Source organism: Venturia canescens, chromosome 5, assembly GCF_019457755.1.
Source record: "Venturia canescens isolate UGA chromosome 5, ASM1945775v1, whole genome shotgun sequence".
In the NCBI taxonomy this organism is placed as follows: Eukaryota; Metazoa; Arthropoda; class Insecta; order Hymenoptera; family Ichneumonidae; genus Venturia; species Venturia canescens.
In genome coordinates this window covers 10,597,484-10,614,088 of record NC_057425.1, presented here as the reverse complement: position 1 = coordinate 10,614,088, position 16,605 = coordinate 10,597,484, and the positions used below count along the sequence as shown (strand labels likewise).

At 44.6% G+C, this 16,605-nt stretch overlaps 1 protein-coding gene across 2 annotated transcripts in view; it reads left to right on the top strand.

The window, feature by feature from the left end:
* The window catches only part of E23 (Early gene at 23), a 119,246-nt gene that overhangs the window by 86,065 nt on the left and 16,576 nt on the right, over positions 1 to 16,605 (top strand). For both annotated transcript variants that reach the window (XM_043419180.1, XM_043419181.1), the window contains exons 3-4: positions 13,303 to 13,463; positions 13,670 to 13,839. In XM_043419180.1, the coding sequence (XP_043275115.1) occupies positions 13,303 to 13,463; positions 13,670 to 13,839 (331 nt within the window). The remainder of the gene's footprint in view (positions 1 to 13,302; positions 13,464 to 13,669; positions 13,840 to 16,605) is intronic.

Here is a 16,605-nt window from a genome sequence, read left to right as displayed (position 1 = left end):
CATTGCGAGGCTTGCAGGCATAAAGCAAACGGCGAATCCAGCAACGAGAACCCGGTGTTCCGGGTCTCCCTCGGTATTTCGTCCTGAAAACGTCGCACGATTGTTCCTGATGGCTTCTCCTCTCTTTCACCTCCTCACGTACCCAAACACGCCGCCACTTACGGTTGTAAAAGAAGCATCGTGAGTTCACATAGGCGTGACCAGATTTCCATAACTGATGCGACGACCGTTCTTCTTTATTTTTATTCTCCTCGTCTGACCATTCCACGACTTTTACTACTGCCTTCGACTCCAGTCTTTTCTCAACGACCCGAGTCCTTCGCCGTGAGAACCTTTCCCGATACTCCGATCAATCGGACCCACTGACCCTTTTTTCACCATTTTTTTATTATCCTCCAACGTCAGAATGCCACGAGGAGTTCTTATCCGACCGGATCAACGAATTCATCCATCACCCCGACTAGAAATTTGTGTCGGGCTTTGTCCGGTCCAGCGCGCTCCGAAATGGCCAGCTTTGACATGGGAACGCCTAACCTGCTCGTCACAAAGCCTTCCACAGAAACTAACACTCCGACCTACTCCCTGCAACGGTCACAGCGAGCTGTGGCTTGCCGAGGCCCTACTGCGGAGCCCCCTAATCAGGTCTTGGGGTAGCAGAGGCTTGGACGATGCTCCCCTGCGACGATTACTCCTCCGGGCCTTAATATTCGCTTCAACCCTAAAACTCACTCTTCAAGCTCCGATTGAAAATCTTGCTCCGTTGCTATTTGATTAAACTATTCACGTAACATGGCATCGGATTGCAGGCCCCCGCTACGGATCGAGATAGTTTCTGATGACGGAAACTAATCCAGAAAGCCCCCAGGTTATTGCACCAGCACGACGCTGAAGTTTGCAACGCGCTGGAGTCCAACGAAATGGATGAAAAAAATATTTGCAATTGACCAATTTTTTGTTTCACGAATCATTGGCGCAGCTTGAAAAACGACTAATTTCAAATTCGGCGGGAAACAATATTGGAGTTTTACTGGAATAATTCAAGAGTTTTTTTCGTCCATTTCGTTGGACTCGAACGTTGCAAACTTCAGCAATGCGTGCACCAGCGTGGTGTCTATACTTACGTAAAAAGGGAATACCAACTTTGGAAATAAGCGAAGCTTTGAAGGAGGGATAAAGCACAAAGCAAGTTTTAATACGCACGACCAAAAGTTTAGATATTCGTCGCAACGGTGAAGAGAAATCCTCACTTCGATAATTTCATGCACCCAAACGTGTATGGAAATGTTTGAAGAGGAAACATCACAAAGTCACCCCGTCCCGGTTACGCAGCGCCTGCATGATCAGATTGGGCAGCCTGCATGAGGATTTTAGCTGGTGGCCGAGGGTGAAAACAGAAAAAGGAGGCCTGGGAGTAGACAGTTAATACGTGTTCTTCCGTAAATTCTTATCAATTGCAAGTAAATTTGTATGAAACTGTTAAAATGCCCCCGGGCACAAACTTTTCTAAACTTTTCGGCAGGACTTGTACCTGCCCAATGACAAATATTTTTCGAGCTCAGGAACATTTTGGCAGGAAATGAATGTGACACATAGATGTTCGTATGTCACTGGTACTTTTCCGCGCCATTTTGTAACTGTCTAAGAAAGATTAATTTGGGTGAGTGAAAATGAGAATTTAGTCTGTGGAAACAATAGTAAGGTATGTTGATCGCGAAGGTTATCGGCGTGGAGATATTGCCCTAGACTCCTAGAAACAGTTGGTCTCGGTAGCGGAAAAATAGAAGATACGACCTCGTCTTCCCGAGAAGGATGTATCCGCGAATGATTTTCTCTCGCTTCTGAGATAGCCTCGATACGTTGGATTTTTTTCGCAGCCCCCTCCCGCGCGGCCTCTCTCCATTTCTTGCCGCAGCTCGTTCAACGTTTTTTTCTTCATCTTTCTTCTATGTTTTCTCGAGCTCTCAGGTGAGTGTGGCAGGTCGTCGGTTGATGCATGCGAGTGGAAGAGACGACGGGCCGCGTGCGGGAGAGGCTTGGCGGGCTAACATATCACTCGGGAGAGAGACGTTGCGGAGCTTTGTGGGAGACAGGCCTGCTGCTGCGTGGTCTCCTCTGCGTAGCTGATTTTCTCGAGTTTTCACGATAACCTCGATTCGAAATAGGGCTTTTGCAGTTTTTATTGTTTCCTTTTTCTTCCAACGCTACATCTTCTTGCGTCCAACTTGTGCTGTATCTCTCCGTATCTTCGTCGAGGCATTAGAACAACTTTCGTGGCGCAATAGATACGTACATTGGATCGAGATCTTATTAGACAATGATGATGATGATGATGATGATGCTGATGATGAAGAATACGATGATGCCTGGAGAGATTGCAGCCCCCACACGGACCGCGGACGTGTGCGCGCATACACTGGATCCCCGGCGTGGCGCAGCTCGAGCTCGTGCATCATCGTTCTCTCGAGCCTCGTTCCCGTTTCTCTCTCTCCTTTTATTATTTCACTCCATGATAAATCGGCTATTAGATTACAAGCCTAGCGCACACGGAGCCCGTTGAGAAGAGGAGTTGTGCGATGCTCGTCCTATCTTTCTCGCCGTACACACGATTATTATTCAAGTATAAACTCTCGTGAAAGGTCGATATACGCGAGGCCTGTCCCTCCGCTCGAAACTCTCTTGTGACTAGATATATCCTCTTTCTCATCTCCTCGTCTTCATCACCTGCTGTATATACGTAATGTATATTTACGCGGATACATTTACAAAGCGCCTTTCTCATTTCTCGCTGTATCGCGATAACCTGAATCCCATCGGACAATAATTATTGTTTTTCTTCTTCTTCTTCGTCTCATGTTTTCTCCTCTTTCTGTTTTACTGCGATAACGAGGAGCCCGAAAGAGCTGCTGCGTCGAGACTCGCCGACTGCTATTACACTCGCTCCTACTTTTGCACGCGAACGTTAAATTCCACAAAGTTGCTACTGGCCGCAAATGTGCTGCGTGCTTCGACGTTGGGAATGCCCCGTCTCTTACAGCGCCCGCGACTGCTTTATGAATCCTTCTGTCCCTTTCTATTTATTCTTGTGTATATGCAGGAAAGCAAAGAGAGGAGGGGCGCCTTTTCCTCAAGAAATAAGACGTTAAATAATCCTCGAGAAATCCGGATCAAGCGAGATGTGTCGACACGTTGTCGACAATCGTAACTCGCCTCGCTTCTTCTCTTCCCTCATTTCTACCTCGTATCTTTATCCTCTGACACTACACCGCTCCACCCTAATTGAATTCTTAAGAGATACTCGCGCCGTTCACAGCTCGATAAACCCATGATAAATGCAATTAATGAGTGTTGCAAGAAGATACACCGAGTTTATGTGAACATTACATTTGGTAGGACTGCTTTATTCTCTGGCAAATAGCGATCGTCTGTGAAACGTTCCGACGCATACACATCGATTCTTCTTCGACGCGGGTAAAAATTTATTGGCATTTTTTGTTTCGTATTATCGTTGGAAGTAAAGATTCTCGATAAAGTTTGCAACGTCGGAGTCCGATGGAATGATGCAAAAAAACTCTCGAATTATTCCGGTAAATCTCCAATTTTGTTTCCCGGCGAATTGGCGATTCTCAGTTTTTCAACCTAAACCGATACTTTGTTTACTTTGTGAAATAAAAAATAGGTCAGCCACAAATGTTTTATCCTCCATTTCGTTGGACTGGAACGTCGCAAACTTCGGCGTCGTCTTGAAACTCTCACCCGACCTCAAGCTCATTTGGACTTTGCGTTGACGAGCCGTCCTCAAATCGATGGTGCTCCTGTCCAGAGGCGTCATTAGATGTTCTTTGAGGCTCTTTCAGCCCCCACAAATTCAATAGGATTAAGAGCTTCTTTGAGTCGAAAAGACCGTGTAACGTCGTCCTCGCAAACGAATAGTCCTGCTAGATGAAGAAATCGTCATCGAGTTCAACGACCTCGGAAACTCAAAGGCTTCCACGATCCTGTAAATAGCCACGGTCTGAGACGAGGACGGAGTGCTTTTCGGCCAACTCGTTCCCGCTCTATTCTTTGTCAATCGCTCCGGCGTCCTCCGCAAATATTAATCCTCTCGCGTCGTTAAATCCTGGCCTCATGGCCCAACGAATCGTTAGAGTTTCAGGCCGGGTTCGAGCCGCTGTACAGCACGATTCTCCGGCGTATACCGTTGATTACTCGTATATATACCGTACCTCCAAACCTGATGTGACCAGGTAAGAAGCGAGCTTCGAACCGCCTAACGGTTTTTCTTTTGCCTTTCGTCCCAAGGACGCTCGGACGCGTTCTTAAAATCGAGGGAACGCTTTTACACGTACACGCTCGTTGTTTCACCAGCGTTCGACGCTCTTCCGTTATTGCACAACATCACTAGTCCTGTAATTATGATTGGACGATTCGAGTATCGAGATCTCGACGATGCGCCGTCTGAATAGCGTTAAAAGAAATTTTCCCAGTATACCTTTTCTCCGGATCGCCGCGATAGAGCTGTGCACAAATCCGAGCCAAGATTTATCAAAAGATATTTTTCACTTGGCAACATCGAAACTTTGTCTCTTCATTTTCTCCCCCGTTCCGCCTCCCCTTTCGCTCTTTTTAGTCTCCGAAGAGAGCTGCATCTCTGCAGGAACAAACAATCATACTCGTTGTTTGTACCGGCTCCAGTTGGACTATCTGCCCAGTGACGTCAGACTCTATCGCGTTGTTGAGGAGACCGAGAGAGAGAGAGAAGAGGGAAATGAAATGAGAGGGAGCTGCGATTTGTGTAGCCCCTTGGCACCGAGCACACTTACAAATGCGATCCGTACCCTCGCACACACTCGCACACGCTTTTTTATCGATGCAAATGCAGCTCGTATACCGCATAGTTTCTATACAACAAATTTTATGTCTGTATAAGCCGGCGAGAAGGAGAAAGAGATTGATAAGATGGAATTAGGCCAACTTTACCCTTGCGGCTTACGCCTGCGTTCGTTCAACAATTTTCCTTTTTCACTTCAGTCACGACGACGGCGGCGGCGGCGATGATCGAGGCGTTCATTACCCGTTATCGGCCAATACCGCCTGTTACGCTCCATGTATGCGTTTATGAGACAACATAGTCATTGAACTCCTAGAATCTTTGCGAACAAGTATATCTATTGTTTATTGTGGTTCACCAACCACGCCAGTCCAACCTAATCTCCGAACGCTCGTAATACTTAATTAACTCCAAATGTCATTTAGATTTAACTCTCTATTTATTCTCTTTTTGACATCGTTCCAATGGCGTTGTGCTTTCGCGTTTTCAACTCGGAGCTCGACGCGCACGACGCCGAAATTTGGAGCGCTGGAGTCCGACGGGATTAACGAAAAAAGATTTGCTTCATTTTTTAATTTGACGAATCATTGATGTGGCTTGAAAAACTCAGAATTGCAAATTCGCCGAGAACAAAATTGGAGATCTACTGGAATTATTGGAGAGTCCTCTTTACGTTTCGCTGGACTCGAACGTAGCAAACATCGACGCGCATGCTGGTTTGTCAAGTAAAAAGTAAACGGAATGTGCTCGAACACGATAATCTTCTTGCTTCTCGCTCTTTTTCTGCGTCGTAAAACCCGAGCAAACACCCCCCGACACTTTCCCCCAATTTTCCGTCACTCCTTTTTCACTTTTATTCTTTCTTCTCCCCCTCGTTTTTTCTCCATTATACCAGTGGCTGTAGAAAGTAGCAGAGAAGTTGGGATTAACGATGTTGCGAAGTAGCGTGATCGTTTCGCTCAAAGTTTCGCTCCTAAAGAAACGAAAGACGAAATTGGGCCAGTTGGTCACTCGAAATTGACTGCAACGCCCTCTCTCTCTCTCTCTCTCTCGCTGCTCTCTGCTGGTGAGTATCTGCTTCCTCTTTCTCCTCGTCCAATGCCCGTTCGATTGCGGATGCTGCGGTTTTCAAGGGTGCGCGCAGTCACGTTCTCTCCGACATTATGGTCGTTAAGAAATAATAATGCTCGAATTCCCGCAGTTATTTTACATTTTTACGATGCAAACACTTCGATATAATAATCAAAATGAGCATTATTTAAAATTCACATTCCGAGTCGATTCGGAGTGTTGCCGTCGCGTAATGAAACGGCAATTACACGACGATTCATTAAATAATTGAGACTTTGTTACTTTCTAAGGAATGTCGCTAATGATCCTCTTGACAAAACGCCGTGAGAAGCGAGTGACTTGCCGATTCTGATTGTCCCCCAACGATATTCGATTCCGTTAATGATCATTAGCGCCAGCGGACGAAACGGTATTTGAAAAATAAAATATTCTAATCGCGATGAGGCCTGAGACGAATAAGAATATTTCTTCAGCTACATTGTACGACGCTGAAGTTTGCAGCGTTCCAGTCCAATTAAATAAGCGAAAAAAACTTTCCAATTCGCCTATTTTTTATTTCACTAATCATTTTGGAGTAGTTTAAAGAAGTCCGAATTGCGAATTCGGCAGCCAACTAAATTGGAGAGTTACTGGAATTATTCGAGGCCTTTTTCAGACGATTTCGTTGGACTCGAACGTTGCGAACTCGAGCGTCATCTACATCGTTAATTGCGAAGAATGCCTTCGCCAATATCGAACGAATTCGTTTCCCTTCCGAGAGGAAAATAATAAAAGAGGAAAAATACGTTCTCAGAGGTTGCGCGCGCGCGCTCGATCTCCAACGAGAAGGGACGCCTGAATTTTTTTCACCTTTCGGAAACATCAGCTCAAGCTTGCGCCTACGTTCAACTTGGATGTAATACTCACCATCAACATGTGTGCGGTCTTCTGCCTTTACGCGTATAAATACATGGCCATACGTGTATGTGTCATGGGTCAGTGCCCTCAAGCTATTCTTGGCAAGACCGTCTCTCGTTTTCCCGCCCCTGTATTCTCATCTTCCCCCCTCCTCACCCCCCCTTGCTCCATCTTGCCTTCGATTTTTTCTCTTACTTCGTGCACAAAATAAAAAAGAATGAATATGCAATATAAACACGTATGCAACACACGAGATATACATCCACTATTCGGTCCGTCTGCACTCCCTTTTTCTACTTCTCCGCATTCGTCGAGTTCGTTTCTCATTACCACTTTCAAACTCGTTTTTCATTGGCTTTTCGCAAAGTTCATTTTTCGTGAATGCCCGGAGCGTGCAGCAGTGTCCAACAAACCAAGTTTATAGGCCATTTTGGTGCGTAGCTCACTTTCGAAATCTCTTATCAGGATCGGAGGGAAATTTGGACCTTCCGCGAGGGCGAATCCTGGCGTCGTGGTAATTTCATTAATTACCGTGAATCGCATGACGATTCAGTGCTACTCCGTACAATGCTAGCGATGAAACGACACTTTCGTACAGGCTTTCATGCGGCGACGATTGAAAAGGGCTCGCCCATAGCGACAAGGGAAAAAGGGCAGGATTCTTACTCGCATATAGAAAAACTTGTACGCTTGCACGTGCAGCAATGTACACGAGGAAACGGGGGAATGAAAGCACGCGCTCGGAGTGACTCGCGGAACGACACCCTTCGCCCTCTCAACCTCGCCCTTCACAACCCTTCCGAGCTCACCGAGACCTTATTCTCGGCCTTGTCGAGACTAAAGCTGCGCGTGTTTATATCTATGTATGGGAAATACACATGGCGCAGGCACGAGCTCATCATCTCAGCGTTTTCCTTCTTTTTATCCCTTCGAGAACTCTCCCTCTCGATCCACCCTTTCCCCGCACTGCTCGTCCCTCCCGCAGCAACCCCTTTATACCTTTCCCTTTCGAGCACATTCAGCCTACGCGGTGAGATCCCGTCATCCCCGCGTCTTCCGCGTGCGTTTCAGCCCTCGTACACACGCCGCGCGCTGTTAAGTTTTTCAACTTCCCCTTGGTACAAGGGCTTCTCTCTCCCACCGTGAAAGCAACCGAACACGCTGCTCGTCGTGTACCACTCGAGAACTTGCCTCAAAGTTTCTTTATAATGAACTCTCGGTTTTATTCATCGGGCTCCGCGCTTCCATCTCGTATATGGGAAAAAGAGTTTATTAACTCTCACGTCTCTTCGTGTGCTATTTGCTCGCGTATATAATGAAAGCTTCGAAGCTCTGATTTATCTGAAATGCGAACGACGCGATGAGCCTCAATGGGCAAAAGCTCGCACAAAATCTATCTCAAATTTTTCATTCGTTTCGTTTTTCTTCAGAAGAACTATTCAATTCGTTGTTTTGCCTGATTGTTGCTTTTTTTGTAATATCGAAATTGTTTACGCGCGTATCAAAATATAAGCGAGCTTGTGACGAGGCGAAATACACTCGTGAAAATACATTCGAATTTTCTTCAAAGGAACGCAACTTTTATTTAGCTCTCCAGTAAACTCGACTTTATGCCTCTTTAGCTAAACGAATGTTTGGTCTGTATAAAACTGATCGCAGCATTTATTTTCCCTCGAATTTATGATTATCTTTTGAAAAGCAAAGGAAAAAGAAAGAAGCGCATGAATATACGCATACGCGTTCGAGAGCCTGAATATTCTTTTCTCCTCAAACTCAATATACGACGCATGCTTTCTCAAGCAAGTCGTCGCGAGGCAAGCGTTTGTACATCTCTCTGATTTATCGCGACGCTAGAGAGTCGAGAATCACTCGGGTCAACGGAAGTCGTTCCTTGGGAGAAGAACGCGTGACGTTAAATAAATCCAATGGGGGTAGGGTTCAGTATGTCAAATAACCACATTGCAGAACGGTCGATATTTCGAAATTTTTAAAATTGTGCTACCAGTTTCGAGAAAAATAAGTAATCCGAAATTTTTATTCCCAATTTACTATTTAGCAGATTACGTGTTTAATCGAATATTCCTTCTTTCAATTCGTATTTACTCGTAAATATATATTTCCATAGTTTTCATTTCGAATGCAATTTTAACAGACCATACGAAATGTCAAAAGAGGAGAATATATAGAGTAGCACAAAATCGAAAGTGAATTTTTCGAGCCTATGAAACTTGGACATGCAGGATGAGCGATGGCTCCAAAAGGCGAAAGTCAAAATGTTGATGTTTGAAATTCGAGATCACCGGGCTCTGAGTAAGTGAGTGAGTGAGACGCGTGTATTTTGAGCTCCGCTGCGTTTCTTTATTTCGATCGACTTTCTAACGTTTCGCCATTTTGACCGTTCGACTTTTTGCTGTTTCAGTATTTCAACCTCAGTAATATTTCCTCTATCCTTATTGTATTTTCGAAATAGTGAATATTCACAGTATTGCTCATCGTATAATAATTTATTAATCGAAAGAGTGATAGTCGAATTTTCGGAAAAACAATATTTTAGTCGTCGCTCTATATATGCTTTATTTATTTTCGACATTCAGATCTCTACTCGAATTCATCAGTCTCCGTATTATCATTCGAAGTTTATAAACTCGAGATTTCAGCTGTTCGAAATTTTACTCATTTTCTAACATTTCATCCCCATGCTCTTTATCCTCCGCTTATTTTCTTTACATTTTCTCCTCTATCTATTTAATCATTCAGTTCACCTTCGTAACGAACCCTTCGTCATTGCGTGATGAGCTTTGTCCCTTCCGATTGGTTTTCATTTCGAGGAAATCGTCGACGATGCTCCACCAGATTTCTTGCATCCGTAAAATCCGTTGTGCCTGCTCTCGAAATTATGAAATGAAAGATAATCAAATCGCGCGACTCCGATCGCTCCCACCTTCCCCACAATCCCGTGACAGCTAATAAACAATGATTTCGTTGGCACTCGAAAATAATCATTTCTTTTCGCAACGATGAAACGTGACTGACCCAATATCCCAGCGAAACTGTACTTTCCTGGATAAAATATCGCGTTCGCGCGCGCTGTTTATTATACGCAGACCCAAATTTCACGCAAGAGATTATGTCGCGTCTCGGCTCCTCTTTCGTCTCTCGCTTTCGACCCATTTAAACCGGTGGCACTAACCTATACGCACGGATATAAGTGAACACTATCAACCTGTCACAACTTATCACAGGTGAATGCGACCATGCACATTAACCGGTCCGAAAAATTGGTTCTAGGGCTCATCGACCCCAAGATCGAGTTCAATAACCCTACCTAGCGATGCATACAGATATTTGTGTGTATTTACAGGCTCATAGTTGGTTGGCTCTTTTCGGTCGTTCGCTCTTCGGTGATGATCGCGACGCGAATTTCATCGTGCAGGATGCGATCATGAGGGTCGTGCATCGTTTGCGTAACCGTTCTCGCGGGGTTAATTGGCCGTTTCGTGATTGAGCCCAATTTTTATTGGGCATCGAAGAAAAAGCGATGGACGAATTGGACTAGTTTTGTCGAAATTTCGTGTATTTTTTATTTCTTGGGTGTTTAAAAGATTAAACGAAATAAAGAAACTTGTCGTTCGATCAATAGTTCATTCGTTCAATTCTAATTAAATTCCCATTGCCTTTCGCAAATCATAAATTTTCTTGAACCGAAAGGGGCTCATTTTAGCGGCTTTTTTCGCCGAATTTGTACCGCTTTTCCCAACAATTTTTCCGTTAATACGGAAAGATAAATGTAGCGTCGGAGTCGAATTGATGTTAATGAAAAAATACCGCGAGGACAGTGAGGAATGGAAGCGGGACGTAATTAATGGAGAAGAAACATGACTGGTGTGTGGCTCCGCTGACAAAATCCAAGCCCCCCAATTCTCGGTATCTCGTGCATAAAAAGTTTTCAACAAAAAACAAGCGCCGAGCAAGCTTGTAAACTCGGTTTCGGTGTTACACACTGTGACGTGAGCATATCATATCCGAAAAGTTCGATGAACTCTTCTCTGCGCGGACGCTGAGGGACGTCCAAGCACCGCGGACTTGAACGCGATTACAAATCCATGTTGAGAATTTATTATCTCTCCGCGCGACTCTCTCCTCGGTGTGTACATTCTCGCATTTTTCCTTTTTTCTTCCATTTTCGTAACGCCGATTTGTGGCAGCGCTTCTTTTCATTTCACCGCGAATGTCCTACTTGCGACTGCATTGTCCACGACGAGCTTCGAGGGATTTTCTTTACGAATTCCTAATTGTACTTCCACAATAATCCTCCACAAGTCCAACGAAACGATCTAAAAAAACCGTTCAATAATTCCAGTAATTCGCCAATTTCGTTGCCTGCCTTGCAATTCGTAGTTTTCCAAGCTGCACCGCGATACTTCGTGAAATAAAAAATTGGTGAATTACAAATATTTTTTTCCTTCGTCTCGTTGGACTCCGACGTTGCAAACGATGTAGGGAAGAGTGATAATCGTGCGATGAAAAAACTCAAACATCCCGAGTATCTTATCGTTGAAGCAAAAACAAACGCATCCATAAATTGATTTTAAGGAGAAGTTTCACCCTGCTGTAAAGGAGCAAAAGAGGATTGGAAGCAGTCAAAAGCTCGAATAAATGTTTAATTCGAAATTCTAGTTGAAATAATCGAAAGGAAGGAAAAGAAAGGCAGCGCAACTTTAAAAAAAGTGCGACGCGATTAATGAGACTTGTAACTAGCATCGGTGAGAAAGCTTATCATTACCATTGGCGCTCCCAATCGCGCGAGTTATTCGAGCGTCGAGTATGTGCATCGGAGATCCAAACGACCGAGTGCGATTTATCAGGCGTCCGATCATCGTTTTTTCACTATTTCTTTTTCTCTCTCACTTCATTAACTCATCGCGGGCGCGCGCGCGGCGAGGAGACACGCGCGTCCGAGCACCAGAAATCATTTCCCTCTTTCTTAAACAGGTCTTTGTTTTTCTTGGTAATTCGTTAGAAAGTTGCCGCACGCCTTTGTCACTCCTCGCATACGTGAAGTATCTATATATGCGTTTAAGGGGATACGAACATGGCGAGAACGATGCTAACACGAGTGAAGATGTTACACGTCGACGAGTTCTTGTCGCAGGCTTTTCTCGTCTCTTTTCCCGCCGCGGTGCAATTTCCTATGCGTTATGTTGGTCAATGTATTTATTATGCGACTAATTTTCTCTCGTTTCTTCGCTGCATTTTTCTCGCCGCCGTTTATCCCCGTTCAATACTCCCCGAAGATTTTCAGCTCCGCGACAAAGCTCAACGTAATTATCAACGGGAATAAAAAGCTGAGGGTCCAAGAGGCAGAATTTAGTCGCCAGTGGCTTCGTCGTTCTCGGCGGATGTATATTCTGCAGAAGTTCAACCGCTAAAAATGACGCGTATTATTATCGCCCGCGGTCACCCTCCCGCTTCTCAAGAAAACGAGAACGCTTTTTTTGCTGTTTTACTTTTTACGATTAGCCCGAAATAAAACGTAACGAACTAGCGAAAATTATTCGACGAGCCAAATTGACCCGGCTCGACCGCGACTCAAATTTTTACGTTTCTCACTCACGAACCTCAATTGCAACAGTTCTTTGCACCGAAGGATATACGCGGGCTTGTTATATGCGCCGCTAACGTCATAGGGCAAAAGGAACGGGCGGGGGTGAGGGCCGTCGCTGTCCTAATCATTCTTACTAACAACACTCCCAAACTCATCATTTATTATTATGAAAAATTGTCCAAGCGAACGTTGACCCTATTGCGGGCACGAAGATTTGCAACCGCGTCAAGAATTCACTCATTTAATTACTCCGCCTTGCTCCGTCGTCCTCAAAAATAATACCTCGTACGATAACTTTCAATTCGTAACTTGTTTTCCATCCGTCGGCTCATTGCTCAGTCACACATTAAACTCCGGAGAAATTACGTTCGAGTTTGCGACGTTGGAGTCCAACGAAATTGTGTGAATAAACTCTCCAACAATTCCAGTTAATCTTCAATTTTGTTCCCTGCTTTCAATATTTAGTTTTCCAACCTACACCAGTGATTTGTGAAACAAAAAATTGGTGAATTACAAATGTTTTTTCCCTCCATCTCGTTGGACTCGGACGTCGTGCGGAGAAAGCCGCTATTTCGTTAATTTTTAATCGGCAAACTCTGTCGAGCATATACTCATCCGGAAACGTTCATTTATATTTCGAAAGATCTTCGCGAAAATAAAAGTGTTCTTCGGGACGAAAATGGTGCCACGGGATTCTTAATTCGAAGCTATAATCATACCCGGGAATTCGTAAACCCTGCGGGGAGGATGAAATTCAATTTCACGCGGTATATATTTTTGTAAGCGTTCTTAAAAATGGCGAATTAACCTTCGATGTAAATTGAAATCGTAATGAGGCTTTTTTGCCCGACGAAATTTCTCATCTCCGTAAACGTTTTTTTGTTCTTCTCTTAAAATTCAGAGTGGAAAGCACGGCTCTGCAATTGGTCTGTCCGCTGGATTCTCGTCCGGTGCAGCTGGTCTTCCGAGGATTGCAGGTGTTCAAGGAGAAGCGTGCTCTCCTTCGAGATGTTTCCGGGGTTGTGAAACCCGGCGAATTGTTGGCTGTTATGGGACCTTCAGGTATGGCAAATTTCGGTGTATTCGTTATTTCCTGCTGCATTTGCGAGCTTCTCGTCGTTTTCGTTATTATTTCGATATTGCGCCGCGGCGACTCGGAGTCGAAACGGTGGGGGAGTGGAAAAAACTGTCGAAATGATTGGACGAACCGACGGGAGTTCGCCCAGCACTTTTGTAACTCATCGCGTCTCTTTGTTTCTTATTTTAAGGATGCGGAAAAACGACTCTGCTGAATTGTCTGTCGGGACGGGTCGGTTTGGACGCCGGAGAAATCTGGTTGAATCGCGAGAGGCTCACGAAACGATGGCGTCGAAGGATCTGTTACGTGCAGCAGCAAGACGTGTTCTTCCCCGATCTCACTCTAAGACAGACGCTTGAGGTGAGTTTTCGACAAAGTTGCGAGAGACGAGAACCACGCACGAGATTCGTTGATCGAAAATGAGCCGAACGCAGCCGAAGTACGCGCTCGATTCCACAGGAGAATTCCTCTTTCTCCAATTTTTCGAAAGCCCCGACCGAGTCAGGCCGGAAAATGGGCTCGATAATCTCAATCCGGAAATTCCAAAGGAGGAAAAAACATATTTTAAATTTACTAAAACTCGGAGCAATGCTCTCGAGCGAAAAAGCGATAATAGTCGGGCAACGATTTCCCGAATGTCATTGGACTCGTAAACGGCGGTACGGAAGTTGGAATTCCCTGTGAATTTCTCCACGTAACCTCACATAGATAAATAACGATTTCTCCAGCCGGCGAGGCTTCTCATCCTGAGCTTTTCACCGGGCCTGGACCGGTGAGTCGCGCGCGTACACAGATAACATCCGCAAATTTCTAAGTTCAGAGTCCAGAAGGAGTGAGTGGCGCGAGTCGCGCGGTAGGTAATAGTCTATCGATCGGCGCGATCGGAACGAGTCGTCGGAGTCGCGCGGGCGGAGGATAAATCGAATGGAATAAATCTCGGTAAACTGCGTTTGTACTAAATAACGAATGGGTCCGTTTTCTCGAGACTTTGCGAAGCGAATCGTCGGCCGGGCCTCGAGAGAGGACTCGTTCCTCGATCGGGGCCAACGACGATAATCTATCGAGCCATACACGCGTACTAAATCTATAGAAAATATCTTCGTCTCGCTCCTCTCCGCGTATATATATAGACGTTAGCTTAAGCACCGAGTGCGCCGTGGCATAGAGCTATATTGCTTTTACTATTGCCGGTGATGGAAGTAGCTCTCGGTTCTCGTCGTATATCGCTCCGCGATATCTAATACACACGCACCGTATTGCGCTATTTGCCGGGCTCGCTCCCTGCTCCGCCCTGCGTGCGAGAGCCGACCATCTACGTTTCTAAGACGCGTGAAAGCTGACGCAACGCGCACTCTCCTCGGGCCGGGCTTTATGAGCGACACACCAGGAAGTAACTATCTCGATCCTTTAGAAAATATTATACTCTCCAAATGACAAATTAGACGGTGCCGCGCATCGGACATGCCAACAATATGCCTTACCTTTCGTTTTTACGATCGCTCCAAATCACAATTAATAAATCCTTGTTGCTGTGCTCCACTCGGTCATTAGTACGTGAAAAATTTGACGGGAAAATTGCAGAGCGCGAGATCTCGAGCATAATCAAATTTCTCGTTCGGATGCGAAATTGTTTTCACCGGAACTCACTACAATCTCGTGTGTCCTACTAACTCTTTGGAAATTTCTTCTCCAATTCTCCGGGGCTGCAGACTCGAATTTTTATCGATCATCAATTATTTTTATATTTTATTCTCGAAATGGCACGTTGGAGTCCAACGAAATTGAGGAAAAAAACATTTGCAATTCACCAATTTTTTATTTCACCAAGTATCGGCTCAGGTTGAAAAACTGAGAATTGAAAATTCGCCAGGAAACAAACTCCAACTATTCGAGTTTTTTTACATCATTTCGTTGGACTCCTTGAAGGAATTTCGTTCAGCCAACTACGCCTCTAATTTGGACCACGGTTTCCAACAATTATCCCAAATGAAGAATTTATTTAAATTGAATTTATCACATCACAGTTACCATATCATTAGCTAAAACGCAAATTATATTCTGCCAATCCATTTAAGTCATTACATTCAATTAAAGAAAATAAATTCATTCGATGTTTTCCAAGTGTCCAATGAAACTGATCGTGTGCGCGTCTCAATTTAGTAATTTTTCCAGTTCAACAATTTTTTATGGTTCTCTCTGGAATATTGCTGCGTACAGTTGGTTCAACAACACAACTTTTGACGCCTCAACCGCCGCGTAGTTAACTCGAGTCCATATGACAATTCGCACAACGAGAATCCTTCAACCTCATCGCGTAGTTGGCGATATACTTCAATTTTTTTTCAATCTAAATATGTGTGTGCGCGCGCGCGTAGGAAGCTTCCATGTCGTTTCACCCTCCCCGTCGCCATTTACCGATAGAATTTCATCGAGGAGTTGCACACGCAAACGCGTCCTTTGTCGATTATGATCACGAACGATCCGCACAACGCGTTCGCACACGTGCACGCAGCATCGTTCAGGAATTTCTTCGAACGACAATATGTGGCGCCTATCTCGCAAATACCACAAAAATTGGAGCACCGTTACGTGTCCCCGACTACGCCTTCTCAATCTTCCTCATCCTTGTTCGCGTATAACCGTCCGCTTATAATATTATACGTGTACATTGTTATTTTTTAGTGGAATCCGTGTCGAATCGTTGTCATTTGTCTTCGCATGTGGAGAACGAAGTTATGACTCATTTTCAAGCCATTTATTTTCTTCGGAGCGGTTCAAGAATTGGGGAACGACTCACGAAACGAAGGGAGTCGATCTTCCTGCCCAGTTTCTCCGCTGAGGGGTCAACCCCAATTATATAGACGCGGGCAAACAAACGACTATTTTCACGATTTTTTTTCATCGGTATAAATCACAAATATGGATATAAAAAGTGTCAGGCCTAGAAAATACACTCTTAAAATACACAAAAACATTTTTTTTATATATTTATTTTACTCAATTTTCGTACAGAAAAATGGGGGAGAAGACAAGTCCATGTCATAGGATATTCGATTTTTTGAAAAATGACGAGACGGGGCGGCCGTTTTTCCAAAAACTACGAAAAGGCGCACGTTTTTTAAAAAA